The sequence below is a fragment of the Mus caroli genome, chromosome 4 (assembly GCF_900094665.2).
Source record: "Mus caroli chromosome 4, CAROLI_EIJ_v1.1, whole genome shotgun sequence".
Taxonomy (NCBI): Eukaryota; Metazoa; Chordata; class Mammalia; order Rodentia; family Muridae; genus Mus; species Mus caroli.
In genome coordinates, this window is record NC_034573.1 from 111,065,909 (window position 1) to 111,081,024 (window position 15,116).

At 50.0% G+C, this 15,116-nt stretch overlaps 2 protein-coding genes across 9 annotated transcripts in view; one reads left to right on the plus strand and one right to left on the minus strand.

The window, feature by feature from the left end:
- LOC110293047 (Scm polycomb group protein homolog 1) overlaps positions 1-8,206 on the plus strand; it is a 118,206-nt gene extending 110,000 nt beyond the window's left edge. For 2 of the 8 annotated variants that reach the window (XM_029475976.1, XM_021160808.2), the window contains one exon: positions 822-1,889. In XM_029475976.1, the coding sequence (XP_029331836.1) occupies positions 822-947 (126 nt within the window). In that variant the 3' untranslated portion in view covers positions 948-1,889. Of the gene's footprint in view, positions 1-821; positions 1,890-4,019; positions 4,083-4,650; positions 5,202-6,533; positions 7,065-7,273; positions 7,418-7,999 lie in introns of those variants that run through there. The other 6 variants (XM_029475975.1, XM_021160806.2, XM_021160778.1 and 3 more) reach the window with 5 other exon arrangements.
- Positions 8,207-10,997: 2,791 nt separating this feature from the next.
- Ctps1 (CTP synthase 1) overlaps positions 10,998-15,116 on the minus strand; it is a 31,520-nt gene continuing 27,401 nt past the window's right edge. The window contains exons 14-19 of the mRNA XM_021160002.1: positions 14,868-14,964; positions 13,863-13,918; positions 13,683-13,779; positions 12,995-13,139; positions 12,427-12,515; positions 10,998-11,788 (exon numbers count right to left, since the gene is read on the minus strand). Of these exons, the coding sequence (XP_021015661.1) occupies positions 12,431-12,515; positions 12,995-13,139; positions 13,683-13,779; positions 13,863-13,918; positions 14,868-14,964 (480 nt within the window). The 3' untranslated portion in view covers positions 10,998-11,788; positions 12,427-12,430. The remainder of the gene's footprint in view (positions 11,789-12,426; positions 12,516-12,994; positions 13,140-13,682; positions 13,780-13,862; positions 13,919-14,867; positions 14,965-15,116) is intronic.

A 15,116-nucleotide genomic window follows, 5' to 3' on the forward strand; every position in this document is an offset into this window, starting at 1 on the left:
TGTGTGTGCTCTAACCAATAGATCTCAGAGGGCATGGCTGTCTGCTCTGTGTCCACTGAAACATAATGCAAGTGATGCTTCCTGGGTTTACCTCAATCTTAGCACAGGCTCTCATTGAGCCACATTCCTACTGGGTTTATGGCCTGGTGGGGCTCAGTTCCAGGTTACAGGGATCTCTTTCTCAAGGGTGTTTTATCCATGTCTGCCTTGGTATGAGATTCAGGGACTTCAGCCCAAGTTAAAGAATCCTATGCGAGCGACCCCTGCTTCCGTCTTCATGGTCCTCTCCTCTGCTGAACTGTGAACCCAGTGTTCCCTCCAAGAAACCACTTGGTTCCGTGGCTAGGCATTGCTCTTGCCTTCCTGCTCTGACCACACCCTAATTTTGGGCTCAAATCCATTTCCCTACCTTTGCTGCCACTTGGTGCCATTCTTCCTGTGGTCACAGAGATAAAGTCTACCCCCTGTCACTGACTATTAAATCTTTTAGGTAGGTGGGTCTGCAGAGGCTCCGTCCAGAGCAGGCCTAAAGGTCACCACTGCCTCAAGAGGGCTCAGTGCACAGTGCATCTTGAGGGCCAGTGTCTGCCCAGCCTTCTTTAGAGGCTCAGGACAGGAAAGCAGCCCCCAGTAGCAGAGAAGAGCACGGTGGAAATAACCTGTCCTACAGTACCTGCCTGGGGAGAAGGTGCTCAGAGTGACAGGGAAGGGAACGGGCAAGCTTCAGGATCCCAGCAGCCTGACTGCACTGTGTGCCTAACACTGCTCTGGACGGTCTTCCACCAAGAAGACCTCTGATGGTTGCTCTTCCCCACCCCCAGGAAATCGATGGCAAGGCCCTGCTCCTGCTGCGCAGTGACATGATGATGAAGTACATGGGCCTGAAGCTGGGGCCCGCCCTCAAGCTCTCCTTTCACATTGACCGGCTGAAGCAGGGCAAGTTCTGAACAGGAGGCACTCTTCTCCCAGGAAGCCGCCAGCCAGCTCCCAGGCACCTTAGTAGGGCTCTGGGTGACCTCAGGACTCTAGGAGGCTGGAAAGCCACCACTGCTACCCTTCCTGCCCTGATGTGTCCTTCCATGAAGGACTGAGGAGGGAACAGTGGGCCCGGGGCTGGTGCTGCTCTTCCCCTTAGCCTGCTGTGGCTCCCAGGCCCTTCTATTTATTTCTCAAGGCTAGCCAGCCTCTCTCCACAAGTTTAGACGAGCACCTTTCAAGAGATGAGGAAGATGCCAGCCCTAGGACCTTGAAAGGCCCTGGTACCCAGGCCCCTTGCCACCTCCTGGGCTTGGCATAGTGTCCCACGGCCCCCAGCTCATGCCTTCTCACTGGATCCCCAGACTCTGAACTTACGGTGCAGACCTTTTTTAAAGAGATCCTTTCTTATTGCTAATTTATTGCTTCTGGCATTTGGACTTAATGCTTCTCTTGCACCAAACAGTTTTTTGGAAAAGGGAGACCATCCTCTGGTCCAAAGAGGGCCTCTCCAGAGAAGTGTGGCCCTATTTCAGAAGACACTGCCCTAGGGCACTTCTTCTCTGGAATGGACAAAGTATTTGGCTCACTGAGCAAAAGGTGAGGGTCTCTCTTCCTACACTGGGTCCTTTGTAGCCCCAGTCTTCATCTCTGATGGAGTTTCCCCTCATCCTGCCCCCACAGCTCCCTGCCCTGGTCAGAATTGCTGCAAAAGATGGGGCCTAATGCAATTAGGTCATGGGGCCCCAATGGTGGGAGGAGGACCTCAAGGCTGGAGGAGTTTTGCCCTCTGCTAGCTCCTGTGCTTTCCTCCTAAGCAAGTCAGCAGCACTGCTGCCCCCACTGCCATCTGAACTATTTTGTGTCCGTTTGTTTATAAATAAAAACCAATACAAATGCCCGTGTCTTTTTAACCAGTTGATATCCAAATCACTCAACAAGCAGGTTACCCCTTCACTTCATCTTGGTTCTTTCACATGTAAAACAAGGAGCCTGAGCAGGATCATCCTTTGGAACTCTTCTTGCCTCACAGTCCCAAAGAGCAGGCTACTGTCCAAGTGCCTACAGCACTCAGCATGGTGCAGGCCCCAGGCTTTCTCCCAGTTGCTTCACTGTCAGGTTGGCAATCATTTGCACTGTAGTTTCATCAAGCCAAGAAGCAACCCAAGAGATAGCAACTCCAAAGCCTCAATAGGCTGCTTTACCTCCGCCTCGTGGGGTGAGAAGAGGCAATACAGACAGCCTTCATGATACCCACTGTACTGAGCAAGGCCTGGCACTCAAGGATCATGCAGGCTTACAGTGGGAGCAGGTTTACAGGAGGTGAAGAAGGATGACTGAGATAACAGCCAAGGAGCCACCAAGCTTCACTGCTGCTTTGGGAGTGAGAGCTGTGGGGCCGACTGGAGCAGGCATGGCCAAGTCTTCAAAGAGCCTCACCCGGCCACCCTGTGGAGCTAGGCCTCTTCCTTACCTGCACACTATTGCCTTTTTATTTCCCTGCAGTTCCCTGCCCAAGCTTCTGCCTCCAACCCTACATGCAACAAAGGCTCAGGCATGCCTTCAAAATGGCTGCCCTCAGGAAGGCAAACAGCTACTTGATTGAACCAGTCAGTCACTGTGGTCTCCCCTTGTTCCCAGTAATCAGGGTCACTAGAAGTAGAGGAGGGAAGTGTGTGATGAAGTATTTATCTGGGAGCCAACAAGGTGACTTGGTCAGTAAAAAGTGTTTGATCCCCAAAATTCAAAGGTAGGAAGGAGAGAGCCAACTCCACAGTTGTCCTCTGTACTCCCTCCCCCACATCATGCACAGTAATAGATCAAGGTTCTTTTTCCTTCCTTCCTTCCTCTCTCTCTCTCTCTCTCTCTCTCTCTCTCTCTCTCTCTCTCTCTCTCTCTCTCTCCTTTGTTTCATTCATTTATTTGGTTTTTTGAGACAGGGTTTCTCTGTGTAGCCCTGGCTGTCCTGGAACTCACTCTGTAGACCAGGCTGACCTCAAACTCAGAAATCCGCCTGCCTCTGCCTCCCAAGTGCTGGCTGGGATTAAAGGCGTACGCTACCACCGCCTGGCTTTTTTTATGGTTTTTTGAGACAGGGTTTCTCTTGTATAGCCCTGGCTGTCCTGGAACTCACTTTGTAGACCAAACTCAGAAATCCACCTGCCTCTGCCTCCCAAGTGCTGGGATTAAAGGCGTGTGCCACCACTGCCCGGCATAAATCAGTTTTCAAATAATGATAAAAAGTCCTTTTGTAAGTGAAGACTTGCCCTCAAGGAACTAGCTGCCACATTGTCAGAGGCTGCATGTCACTCAAGCAGCAGATAGCTCTCTCTGTTCCTCAGCTCTGTCCCTCAAGATGGCTAGCTGACTTGTAGTTCCTTCTAGATAGCAATAACTAGAAATATCTGTGTTTGACCCATAGAGAAGCCTTGTATCAGGGGAGCCCTGGACCACACCATGTACATTTTGGTTCATCCTGGGAGCAGCTAGGTCTGGTCAGTGGTCAGTGGGAATTGGGGATGAAGGAAGGAAGTGGAAACTTTAGACTGCAGAGCCAAAGGAGATGGTAACTGGTGGCTTGTGTAAGCACTGAAGGCTGGAGAGGTGGTGTAGAGGGAAGAAGTGTCTTCAGGTCCACAGTTCTAGATCTTACTCCAAGGGCCCCATGGGCAAGGCCTGTGTCAGTCGAGCAGCTGTGTCTGCTTACATTGTCTAGCTGACGTGATGGTTGTTGAAGTCTGTCTTGCTCAGCATCCCAACCCTGCTTGTCTGAACCAGAAGGCATTGTTGGCCTTCGTGAGATCACAGAGGCTGTTACACAGGCCCCGCCCACTCCCTAGACCCTGATTCTCTCTGTCTCCATGCCAAGTCCTAAGTGTTCTGGTTCAAGGAGTTGTGGGAGCTCGGGGCTGACACCTCCTATGCCCCTGCAGGAGCCAGCAGGACATGAAGATCATAGGCCTCCTCTTTCCTCCTCTTCCTGCTATCCCTGAATATCCCCATTGCAGCTGTGGTGGCTCTTGGACTCTGACTACCTCAAGGACCCAATCTGGAAAGATGCAGGCTGGTGGTGCCTGCCACCCAAGTTGGAGGCTGGGGGTGTGGGGGTGAGTAGAAGGCTCTCGTGTGTCTGTGGCACAGCCTGTAAATGAGTTCCCAAGCCTGGGGTAAGGTGCAAGGAACAATCTCTAGTTCCTGGGCCACTTCAAGTTTTAGGTATATATGCAAAGGCCCTTTTTATGGGGAGGGACCATAGTTGTTGTCTATGTACCAGAACCCCCAAACCTGCCAACCCAATCCTAAATAGTTTCAATGGCCCACACTAACCTCCTAGCAGGTTTTAGAATTGGTGGGAAAGACCACCTTCAATTTGGAACTATGGTCTCTTCTCTGAGGCCCACTTTAACCATCTTGCTAGGGCCTGGAGACTTTTATGAACCTTCTAGAAGTCAGGAAACCCAGAGACAGCCAGGAGGTCCTAAATACAGATTGAGGAGTATCTAGATGGTATAGAGACCTCAAGGATTCCTCCTAACCCTTCAGGCAAATTCCTTATCGGCCCAGAGGCCTGGCTCAACCCCGCCTGGCTCTTTCCTAGGCACCCAAGGGGGTTACTTGGTTACTTGCCCTCTGCCCTTTCTTTCTGACCCTGCCTGGCCTCTGCCCATCTACAAGCCTCCAGAAGCCTCAGCACCTGTGAGACCTTTGGGAAGCCCTGGCCAGTCTGAGCCAGGCCCAGGAGGAGCAATCGGCAGTGAGGACTACCAAAATTCCTTCTGAGGAAGACCACCATGAGCCTCAGAAAGAGATCAGCACAGACACAGATGTGGGAGTCTCATGTGATGTCCCAGGGGAAACAGTCCCTGCTAGAGTTACCCCTAAAAGAGTCCCCACCCAAGGACTCTGGCCTCAAGGCAGTTCCCAGCACACATACTCTTTACGTGGGCCACCTAAACCCTCAGTTCTCTGTGCCCGTGCTTGCCTGCTTGCTGCGAGACACCCTAGAGCGGCTGGAGCTGCCGGTGGCCCGTGGCCAAATTGAGGTAGTGAGGCGGCCACGGAACACTTATGCACTGGTACAGGTGGCTGCTCCCAAGGCAGTGCTGGACTCCCTCCCCTGGCGTCTGCAGATGGCCTTGGAGGAACAACTAGTCCTCAAAGAGCTCACAGCCCGGGGCAAGGAGCTGGTGTTGAGTGAGGCCTCAGAGTCCCTACACCACAGGGAGGTAAGTGCAGTTAGCCCAAGTGTGCCCTGAAGGGCATGGAGAGACCTAAGAGTGGATAGCATGAGGAACTGCACACCCAGGAGGTGTGACTCAAATGACTGACCCTCTGCTAAGAGGGAGACGAACTCTTAGGGACCTTTTTGCATTCCAGTCAGGTTTGGGCCTGGAACATACCAAGTAGTGATTTTCTCCTTGGTCTACCTCATTTGTTCCATTGACAAACACTAGAAGCAAGGCTGAGGCAGGCAATCTATGCACTGTCCGTGTCAAGCCCTCCAAGAACAGAACCAACTCTGCTAGTCCCAGAATCAAGGTAGCTGTGTGAAAATGGGCAAGCCCTCACTGCCCACTGGAGAAAAAATTATAGGGGATCAGAAATCCTGTCCTAAGGCTTGGGACTTAGGAATCCTGGAAGGCGGAGAAAAGATGTTGAGGTAGTGATGTAAGACAGAGATACACAGGGTATTTCTGGAGCTCAGGCTGGAGGCTGCAGAGGCAACTGAGGAAGGAGGCTGGGCTAGAAGGTAGGCTCAGATCTACAGATGTAACAAGGGAAATCAGGGTACAGGCCAGTTTTGTTGTGGGTGAAAGGTTATACTACCAGTATCGTTGGTCTTCTGTTCAGAGGACAAATCCATGGGGCTTGAACTGTGGAACTAAACGGCTCTGATAACCTGTTGATACATGTGCACCTACTATTTTTCTGAGGCTAAGTTCATCTTCTCTTGGGAGTTGCTGGGCTACTAGGACTCTGTCCATCTCCATGCACTAACTCAGTTGAGTGTCAAGCCCTGTAGATGTGAAGGTACCAGAGACCTGGCTATGCATGAACAAACTGCCAGAGCTCTAGAGACAAAGCAGAAGCCACAGAGGGACTCGGGATGGGCAGAGAACACTGAGATTCAGAGGACTTTTCATTACCTAGAAGTAGCTAGCAGACATTCAGGGACATCAAAGAAGGAAGGGTCCCTTAGTTCAGGGACCTGCATCTCTGCCTAGAGGACTACAGGGCTACCAAGATGCCTTCTAGGAACCTGTGCCTAGGACCTTATTGCACATTCCTAGTAGAGAAAGACTGGCCCATGGGTATGCAAACTGCCGACTTCAAAGTGGCAGTCTTACCCGCCAGGCATCCTACAGCAGGTTTCAAGGAAGAACCCAACCCAAGAGCTGGCTTAAGCCCTTGGGCCAGCACTAACTTTTGCAAAGATGCGGAATTGGGCTCTTGGCCTAGAAAAGAACTGCTAGCAAGAGTGTGATGGAGGTCTGGCAGTCCTTTTAAGTTAGGGTCTTCTGCCTTCTGCCTTTGCCCAATCTTGACCCTTACCCCAGCAGGAGGACAGCGGTCCAAGCCCAAGCCACAGCCCTGGCCCAAGCCCTGGCCCCAGCCCAGGCCTCAGGCACCCACCACTGACCCAACTGGCAGACCCTTCCCCTATCTGGGGCTTGGCTGGCCGTCGGCAGATCTCTCAGAACCGACCCAGTGGCGTGCGCTCTGACAGTGCCATTGTGCACCAGAAGATCCTGGGCCAGGAGCAGCTATTCCAGGGTGCCTTCCTTGGCAGCGAGACACGGAACATGGAGTTTAAGCGAGGCAGCGGTGAGTACCTGAGCCTGGCTTTCAAGCACCATGTGCGGCGCTATGTATGTGCCTTTCTCAACAGTGAGGGTGGCAGTCTGCTGGTAGGTGTCGAGGACAGTGGCCTGGTGCAGGGCATCCACTGCAGCCATCGTGATGAGGACCGTACACGCCTGCTGGTAGACTCCATCCTGCAGGGCTTCAAACCCCAGGTCTTTCCTGATGCCTACACCCTCACCTTCATCCCTGTCATAAGCACAACCACGACCAGCACACCTCTCAAGGTGAGCTTGCACGGTCATCGTGCAGGACAGTGACACTGCCCTGTGATACTGCTGAGCAGCATAGGGGTGGGAAGCAGCAACAGGGGCTAACTTAAGAAAAGGAGCCTACCAGGCTGCCTTCAGGAGCTAAAGTATGGGACTACCCAGTTAGAACTGAGACTACCACCATGAGACTTGGCACCCTCTGAGCCTCCATTGCCCCTGCTAAGGTACTCCGCCTGACGGTGCACACTCCCAAGGCCCAGGGTGAGCCACAGCTGTACGAGACAGACCAGGGGGAGGTATTTCTAAGGCGTGATGGGAGCATCCAGGGCCCACTGTCGGTTGGTGCCATCCAGGACTGGTGCAGGCAGGTGAGGATGATCTCGCCAGGATGGGCTGGGGTCAAGCTGACTCAGACCCCACCAGCCATTAGCTCCAAAGTGCCAGGCAAGCCGAGACAAGGGAGGCCTTGGAGAAAAGGAACTCTGCCACCTCCTCCCACAATTCACTGCTCATTGGTTAGAGGGAAATCTGTACCCCATTCCATAGCACAAAGTCACACCCACCTGGAAGACCAAAGGATCAGAGAGATTAGACTACTGAGATCCTATAAGGCAACTAGAAAAGGGGTGTGCACTGTACCGAAGGAGAGCCTAGTGAGGAGATAGGGAAGGATTGAGTTCCTTCTATGAAGGAACCACCAAATGGTAGAAAGCAGAGGGTAAGGGAGCTACACTGGGGATATAGACAGGTAGCGATCAGGTCCCCATGCCAGCCCTTGAAAGGCTGCAAAGGGGGCTCCATCCGAGTGGATGGATAGTAAGCAGGCAACCTCAAGACCCTTCATCAGAGGGAGCAGCATGGTCAGGCCCTCAGGCTGCAGCCCATCCCTGGAGAGAAGACAGCCTAAGAAAATGGTAGCCTAATTATCTACTGCTTCACTGTCCTCTCAGAAGTGGACGATGGAGCTGGGCAAGCTGGAAGAGAAGGTGAAGGTGTTAACGCTGGAAAAGGAGCAGCTTCAGCAGCAGTTGAGGCAGCGCCAGCCACTGTCCTGCAGCTGCTGTGTACTGTGAGGACATAAGATGTGGGCTAAGACTTGGAATAAAACCTACCTGGGCAACCTCCTCTCCCTTGGCATTGCACATACAGGAGCCACAGGACTTCACCTCAGTGTGGGCACAGTAACATAGCTAATAAGTAACTCTTGGCAAATCCTCAAGGAGCCCTGCTTTCAGGAAATTTGGCTAGTCTTCTAGAGCTGAGCTATAATATAAGGGACTGTAACTCTAATTCCAACCAAATGCACCTTTTGTCTAAGCCAATTACAGTGGGCTAGGAAATGTCAACTTGGAAAGGCCACTTGCAGCCAGCAAGACCTACATTGTAAGCAGTTATAGGGCATGAGCACTCTGCAGCTCACCCAACCTGCTGGAATGTTCGTGTCATCACTCCTTACACTGCAGGTACTGGAGTCCCTGGTTATTTCTAAGACACTTGGTCAGCCAGACCCAGCCCACTACTTCCCAGGAGCCAGAGCCCACTGGCACAGCTCTGCAACCGCTCAGCACCCTCGCAGCCCTGCCCTAAGACAACAGGCACTTAGGGCAATAGTGGCTACCTCTGCCACAGTCTTGTTACCTGTGAGACAGTAACAGTGGGCAAGAGATATTTTGTCACCATCATATCATATCTGGTACCTTGCTGGCTGTGGCAGAATAGCCATTCACAGGAAGGGTCTAGCCAGACAGGACTACTGTCTACTAACACAAAACCCACAGCTAGATCCTGCCACACCTGCCTTGTCCACATGCATTTTGTCCTAAGAAAGCCACCTATGCTAGATTCTCCTGCTGTTCCTTAAACCAGCCATGTGTGCCACAGCAACCAACCCACCCCCACCTCTGCACTGGGGAATCTCTGCCTAGGGCCCTCTTCCTTCTGAGCTGCAGGATTTTAGCTTCCCCTCAAGGCTGGCCTTGAACTTGGTACTCCTGCTTCACCCCCAAACCCCACCAAGATGCTAAGATTATACGCAAGAGCAACTTTCCCAGATCCCCAGCTTCCTTTCTTTTTTTTTTTCTCCTTTCCATAGCAACGTTAAAAGTTCCTCCCACTAAAATACATGTTGCACGTTAGATATGGTCTGTGTTCAGAATACATGCAGTCTTGTGGTGGGTGCCTAATAATTAACTAATGAGACAATCATGACATTTGCACTCTGAGCTACCAGATAGTCATGGAGTATTGACAACATTTTACAAGAGAAGGGTTTCCATGAAAGTATACAGTTATCAGCTCTCTCATCCTTGAGGCTGCTGGCTATATTCAGAGGAGGGACCGAAATAAAGAGAGATGGTGAGTGCTGACAAGCATTGGATCCTCTTTGATACATGTGCACACATACACTGGTTTTGAAAATTCAGTTCCCATGCCCCACCCACCAGATGCTGGACATTCCTGGACCACTTACTACTCTAGACCTGATTTTTCCAGATTACAAACAGGATACAACCCCTGCCAACACTCACAATGCTTCCAGGAACCAAACATGATCATAAATGTTCATGACAGATCACCAAACTCCCTTTACCCATACTGGTGTTCCCAGTGCTACATAAAGAATGCACTCCTGAGGCTGAGTTGTGGCTCAGTGATGGAGCACTTCATTCACTAGGATGAGTAAAGTCATGGGTTCTAGCCCCAGGATAACCAAAATGAATGAATGAATGAAAGAAATAAAGCCATCATTCAAAAGGTGAGAGGAGAAGAATGTTTCTGGGCATCACACATGCATAGGCCAAGCACCATGTTAGATTCTGATCCAAGTGCTACCACCCGCAGAAGTACTTTCTCTGGAAGCTGTTTTGGCAAAAGCAGATAGTAATAGGGAACACAGCTGCCACCTGCCCTTGTCCTCTAAGTCTAAGGTCAGCACACTAAGGACATGAGGGAGAAGCTACTGCCCACTGGTAGTCACTAATCATAGAGGGCTGCCTTCCAGCACCATCAAGCATCAGGTCCTGTTAGGATCGTCAGCAGCATGGCAAGCTCTGGAGAGCCAAGTGGGGGCTTCTTTTTGCTGACAGGTCATGCATGCAGCTACCATGTGGCAATTGATCAAGCGAGGCCATCTTCATCAGTAGAAAAACGTTAGAGATGGCTCTTCCAAACCATTCCACACCCAGCCAAGCCCTCTCTATTGTGACAACAGCAGTAGGCCCTCTGTGTGGGAAGAGCTTGGAATCATCCCACAGCCAGACAGGATCCCTACAGAAGAAAGCTGTGAGCTCACAGAAATGAACAAATATGGGATAGGATGCTTTTGAACAGGAATTAGAAGAGTGGGGCTCTGGGTCTCAAGAGTGACAGTGACATTGGACTAGGGAATGAGGAATCTGAGGTAGGAGTTAGGCAAACAGGTGAGACACATTTTCCTACCCAGTGCCCCGTTTCAACTTGTAGCAAGTGAAGGAAGTTACTGTCTATACACAGCCAGGCCTGTAGCCTGAGTAAGTGAATACCAATGTCACCAACACTGCATACTTCACTTTGGAAAGTGAACTGCCCCTGCCGTGACCTTGAACTTCTGAATGAGTGCCAAGTGGGAAAGAAAACCTAACACCTGGTTAGGACAGCCCATGGTCAGCCGCCTGGCTCCCTGTAGGATTACCTGTCTGTAGTGTGCAGAGGACCCTGTTCAGGCAGCACATGGTTCCTCTCTTCTCTTCCTGCTACGTCACACAGCACCAAGTGGCTTTTAATCCCTTGGAACACATGTCATGACAACCAAACTGACTTGCTGAGAAATCCTAGTTGCTACTAAGGCTTGCATCTTAGTTGATACTCAGACTGCTCACTGAGGCTGGCTCAGGAGAAGCCCTGGCATTGAAGCTCAGTGCCCATGGAAAAGCACCCCAGCCAGTGACAAGAGAAAGCACACCAATGGTTGGTTCTGCATTATTTATTAAGTTAGGAGTATGCATCAAGCTAACCACCATACTGTAGGCACAGGGTCATGCCCACTGCCATCTCACATTAAGAAAATAACTTCAAATTGCATTTCAAATGCAATAACACCATTCTGGAAGAAAAAAATACCCTCAAGCCAATGGTGCATACACAAGAGAGGGCTTTAGAACCGGTTACCCTAAAATTCCTTGTTTCTTGACCCCTTGATACAAGGAGTTTTCTCAGCCCCAGGAATAGAAAGTGTAGCCAGAGACCCAGGGTTTTTATGTGATACTTTATACAGACAGAGTTTTTCTGATATACCAAAGAACCAAACAACCCTCTGGATGGTGAGGGCAACCACAGCTGGCACCTAGTCCCCTGTAACTCAGCATCACTGAGATGCCAGCAACACCCAGTTAGCAGCCCAGCACTGGGAGTCCTGGCACCCCAGGGAAACAACAGCAATTCACTCCAATGACAGTGACTCAAGTGGTTGGAAAACAAGGTGGTTGATGGCCCTTAACCACAGCCAGCAGCCACCATCAGGTTCCATCCAGAGTCCTGTTTCCCATCACAGAAGCACAAAAACTGCAAAGGTATTATTGTCGCACAAATACATGTGTTGCAGGATCCTGTGTAAATGACGGGACATGCAAGTGACAAAGTTTTCCAAATGCTTTTCCCCTATAATAAAATAATCTTAATAAAAACATAATTTAAAAGAAGTGTCAAAAGCAGGATGTAAAATCATAGTTGTAAACTGTCAAAGCTGAAGTTGAAGACTCATCCTGTAAAGAAAAACAAAAAGCTAGAATTATATGATGTTTATTAAAGTGTCAGAACTTAGCTGCCAGCACACAAGGAACACGGCCTGTTCTTGCAGGACAATGGCAGGAGCCTATGTTTGCAATCCACAGACCTTCAAGGCCTTGCAGCAGCCTCTGTCTCAGCCAGATACAAGCTCTCTGTTGACAGCACCAGCCTGTTTCAAGGCTGCTGAGGGACAGGCAACTCCCAATGACTGACAAATGGAGAAATGTAAGTGCTTTTATGTGTGTGCTTACATAATACATGGAAGACAGAGGTGGACAGACATCTTCCTGTCAGTCTCCAGCTTACTCTGTGAAATGACAAATCTCAGAATCTGCAGCTCACAAGGAGAGCTAAGCTAGCTGGCCTGTGAGCTCTTAGGGAGTCTGTTATCACTTTTTCGGTTTTCTACTAAACCTTAAAAATGTCACTAACTGGGGCTGGAGAGATGGCTCAGCAGTTAAGAGCACTGACTGCTCTTCCAGAGGTTCTGAGTTCAATTCCCAGCAACCACATGGCTCACAACCATCTGTAATGAGATCCAATGCCCCGTTCTGGTGTCTGAAGACAGCTACAGTGTACTCCTATAAATAACTTTTTTTTAAAAGTCACTTACCAGATCAGTCCTGACTTATCGATGGAAACTTGAGTTCAGTGATTTCCGAGTCAGGAGAGCTGCTCCCGCTTCTGTCACTGTAAGTGTCCCTGTGGAATTGAGAAGGGTTACTCAGCTCCCATCAGGGACTCACTTTACTTCCCCACCTTTGCAACCACGGTTATACACAGCACATGTGCACATGCGGCAGCCATCTCTCCACATACTTGAGGCTGTGGCCGAACTCCTTCCTCTAGTTGCAGGAAATGCAGCCCCTCCCCAGTAGCTCAACATTAATATACTAACCACCCAGAGACACCAGTCTCAGATAGGGTACATGTCTACCTGGTTGTGACCCACTTGTCATGGACAGGAAATGCTCAGCAGCAAAAACAGAGCCCAGCAACTACAAAGATGAAGCCTGGCCAGCAAGATAGGGGCAGCCTAACAACAAAACCCCAAGGCAACAAATAGGAGCCTTCACAGCACATCAAGGAATATGTGGTCACCTACACAATGACCAGGCCGTGGCACCTATGGCTTTTTCTCAGGACTGTAGAACCTCACTGTGATGAGTTAGCATCCCCACCTGGGTGAGAGCCGGCAACCTTTCTGAAGGTAATGTGGGAGCCGCCCCACAGAGGCCAGGAGGAGGCCAAAGTAGGGTGGGGAGGGTTTGATAGGCCTGGACAGGAACTCGGGGTGATACTGCACTCCAACAAAAAATGGATGATCTACAACACAAATTCAGAAGGAGCAATTAGCATTTGAAAATGTCTATCATCGAAATGTAGGGAAAGGGAACCCCAAAGGAGGAGTCAGCTGACACTGCTACACACTGTGTAACTCAAAGCTCGGTCCCTGCTCTGCAGAGTCCCATCTGAGTATCCTGTCACTTGCACAGGCTAAACTACACTGTTCACATGAAAGCTAAAAGGGATTTAGCACTCATTCCCGCTAGGTCTTCATGCTACATGACTGCTGTGGAAACCGTACATAGGTATGTGCCTCCTGCCTCTGCAGCCTTGTCAGAAGCCCCTCCCCTGACACTGCAGCCTCCTCAACACCAGTTCAGGAGAAAGCACAGCAGCACACATCTCTCTTTCTTGAAATAGCGTTTGGCTCTGTAGCCCTGGCTGACCTAGAACTTATCATCCTCCTCCCTCAGCTCTCCAAGTGCTGGAATGCAGACGGGGGACAAATTGTTCTGTTTTCCCACACACCAAGAAAACCTCACTGCACTTTGTCCACTGAGTTGGCACTACCCAGACAGTCACCTTCCAACTCCACGATCTCCATCCTCTCGCCTTCAACATCTTGGCCAACAAACTTCAAGCCTTGCTCTTCCAAGCACTTTTTCAGGACTGGGTTCACCTGGTGGGACAAGAAAACAATTGTTCTGGCCTCTCTATTACCTTCTTTGCAAAGTAATGGAAGGAACAGGCTCATATCCTCACCTCAAATCGGTGGCGGTGCCTTTCTTCCAAGTAGTCTGTGTCTCCATAGAGTTTCCCTGAAGAAAACCAGGCAATTTAGGACTTATACCTGCACAAAGTCTATGCAAACTACTAACTATTCCCAATTCACACTTATTATGTAAGTAAATCAGGTACCAAACTTCTGCTAGCCACATTCGCCTGCTCTTGATATAATTCAGAATTCCTGGGCCTCTGGCTCCTCTGTCCAAACCAAGAACCACGTCAAAAACAAACTTTCACCACCTCCCTCCAACACACCACCACTAAACGATAAGCACTGTGCTGCTGGGAAACACCAAAGACAGGCCAGGCCCTCCAAGAAAACCAGGTCCCTGAGAACACTGTGGGGAAGGGAAATGAGAAGCTAGTTGGTATGTGGTGACTGTAGATGAACAAGTGCAGTGTGTGCAAATGGGGTACTCACTGACCCACTTACTCCAACTGAGACCCCAAACCCACAGAACAGCATAGATGGAAGATCCTGAAAACGGTACTCAAGTGATTTTCAAACTAGTTGGACTGGAACCCCAGGCACCTCTACCACTGGTTAAAAGAGCAATGTTCCCATTGGGCAAGACTTGTAACAGGCATTTTCCTCCTCCAATTCCCCCGAAGTTTTAACCACGATTGCTATTTGTTAGAATAAAACATATTTATGTGAAAATGATTTTTTTTTAAATCACCAAATTCCACATAGTTCTATTTACTAGCAGTTTAAGAAAGTAACCACAGATTGCAATGGCTTTAACCTAATGGCCTGTTCTGTTAATCTACCCACACCCAAGGGCCCAGATGCACTACCAGAGATCATCTAGCTAACACCATACATCCTAAACAAGCATGAGATAAGGAGCAGGAAAGAAATGCAAAAGCAGCCACATAGCCAAGCAAAGGCTGGCCTGGCTCTTTGGAGCTTGAGAACCACCTATCCCCCATGTCCTGCACACACCAGGACAAAAGCCAGACTCGTGTGAAACAACTTACTCATGACTGAGTTCTTGGTCTGGAACAGGGTTCTCCTCTTGCCCAGCCTCATGGTTCCACCCATTTGCCCAGGGTTATGTTCGGGCATGTCTATGACCTAGAGATATTCAGAAAACAAGTCTGACTACCAAACTTTGCCTCTGTTAGAGCCAGACCTCCTTCCCAAAGTGGAGCCCTCCAGGGCAGGGACTCAATGCTTCAGCCTCCCACTTTTTTTTTTTTTTTTTTTTTTTTTTTTTTTTTTTTTTT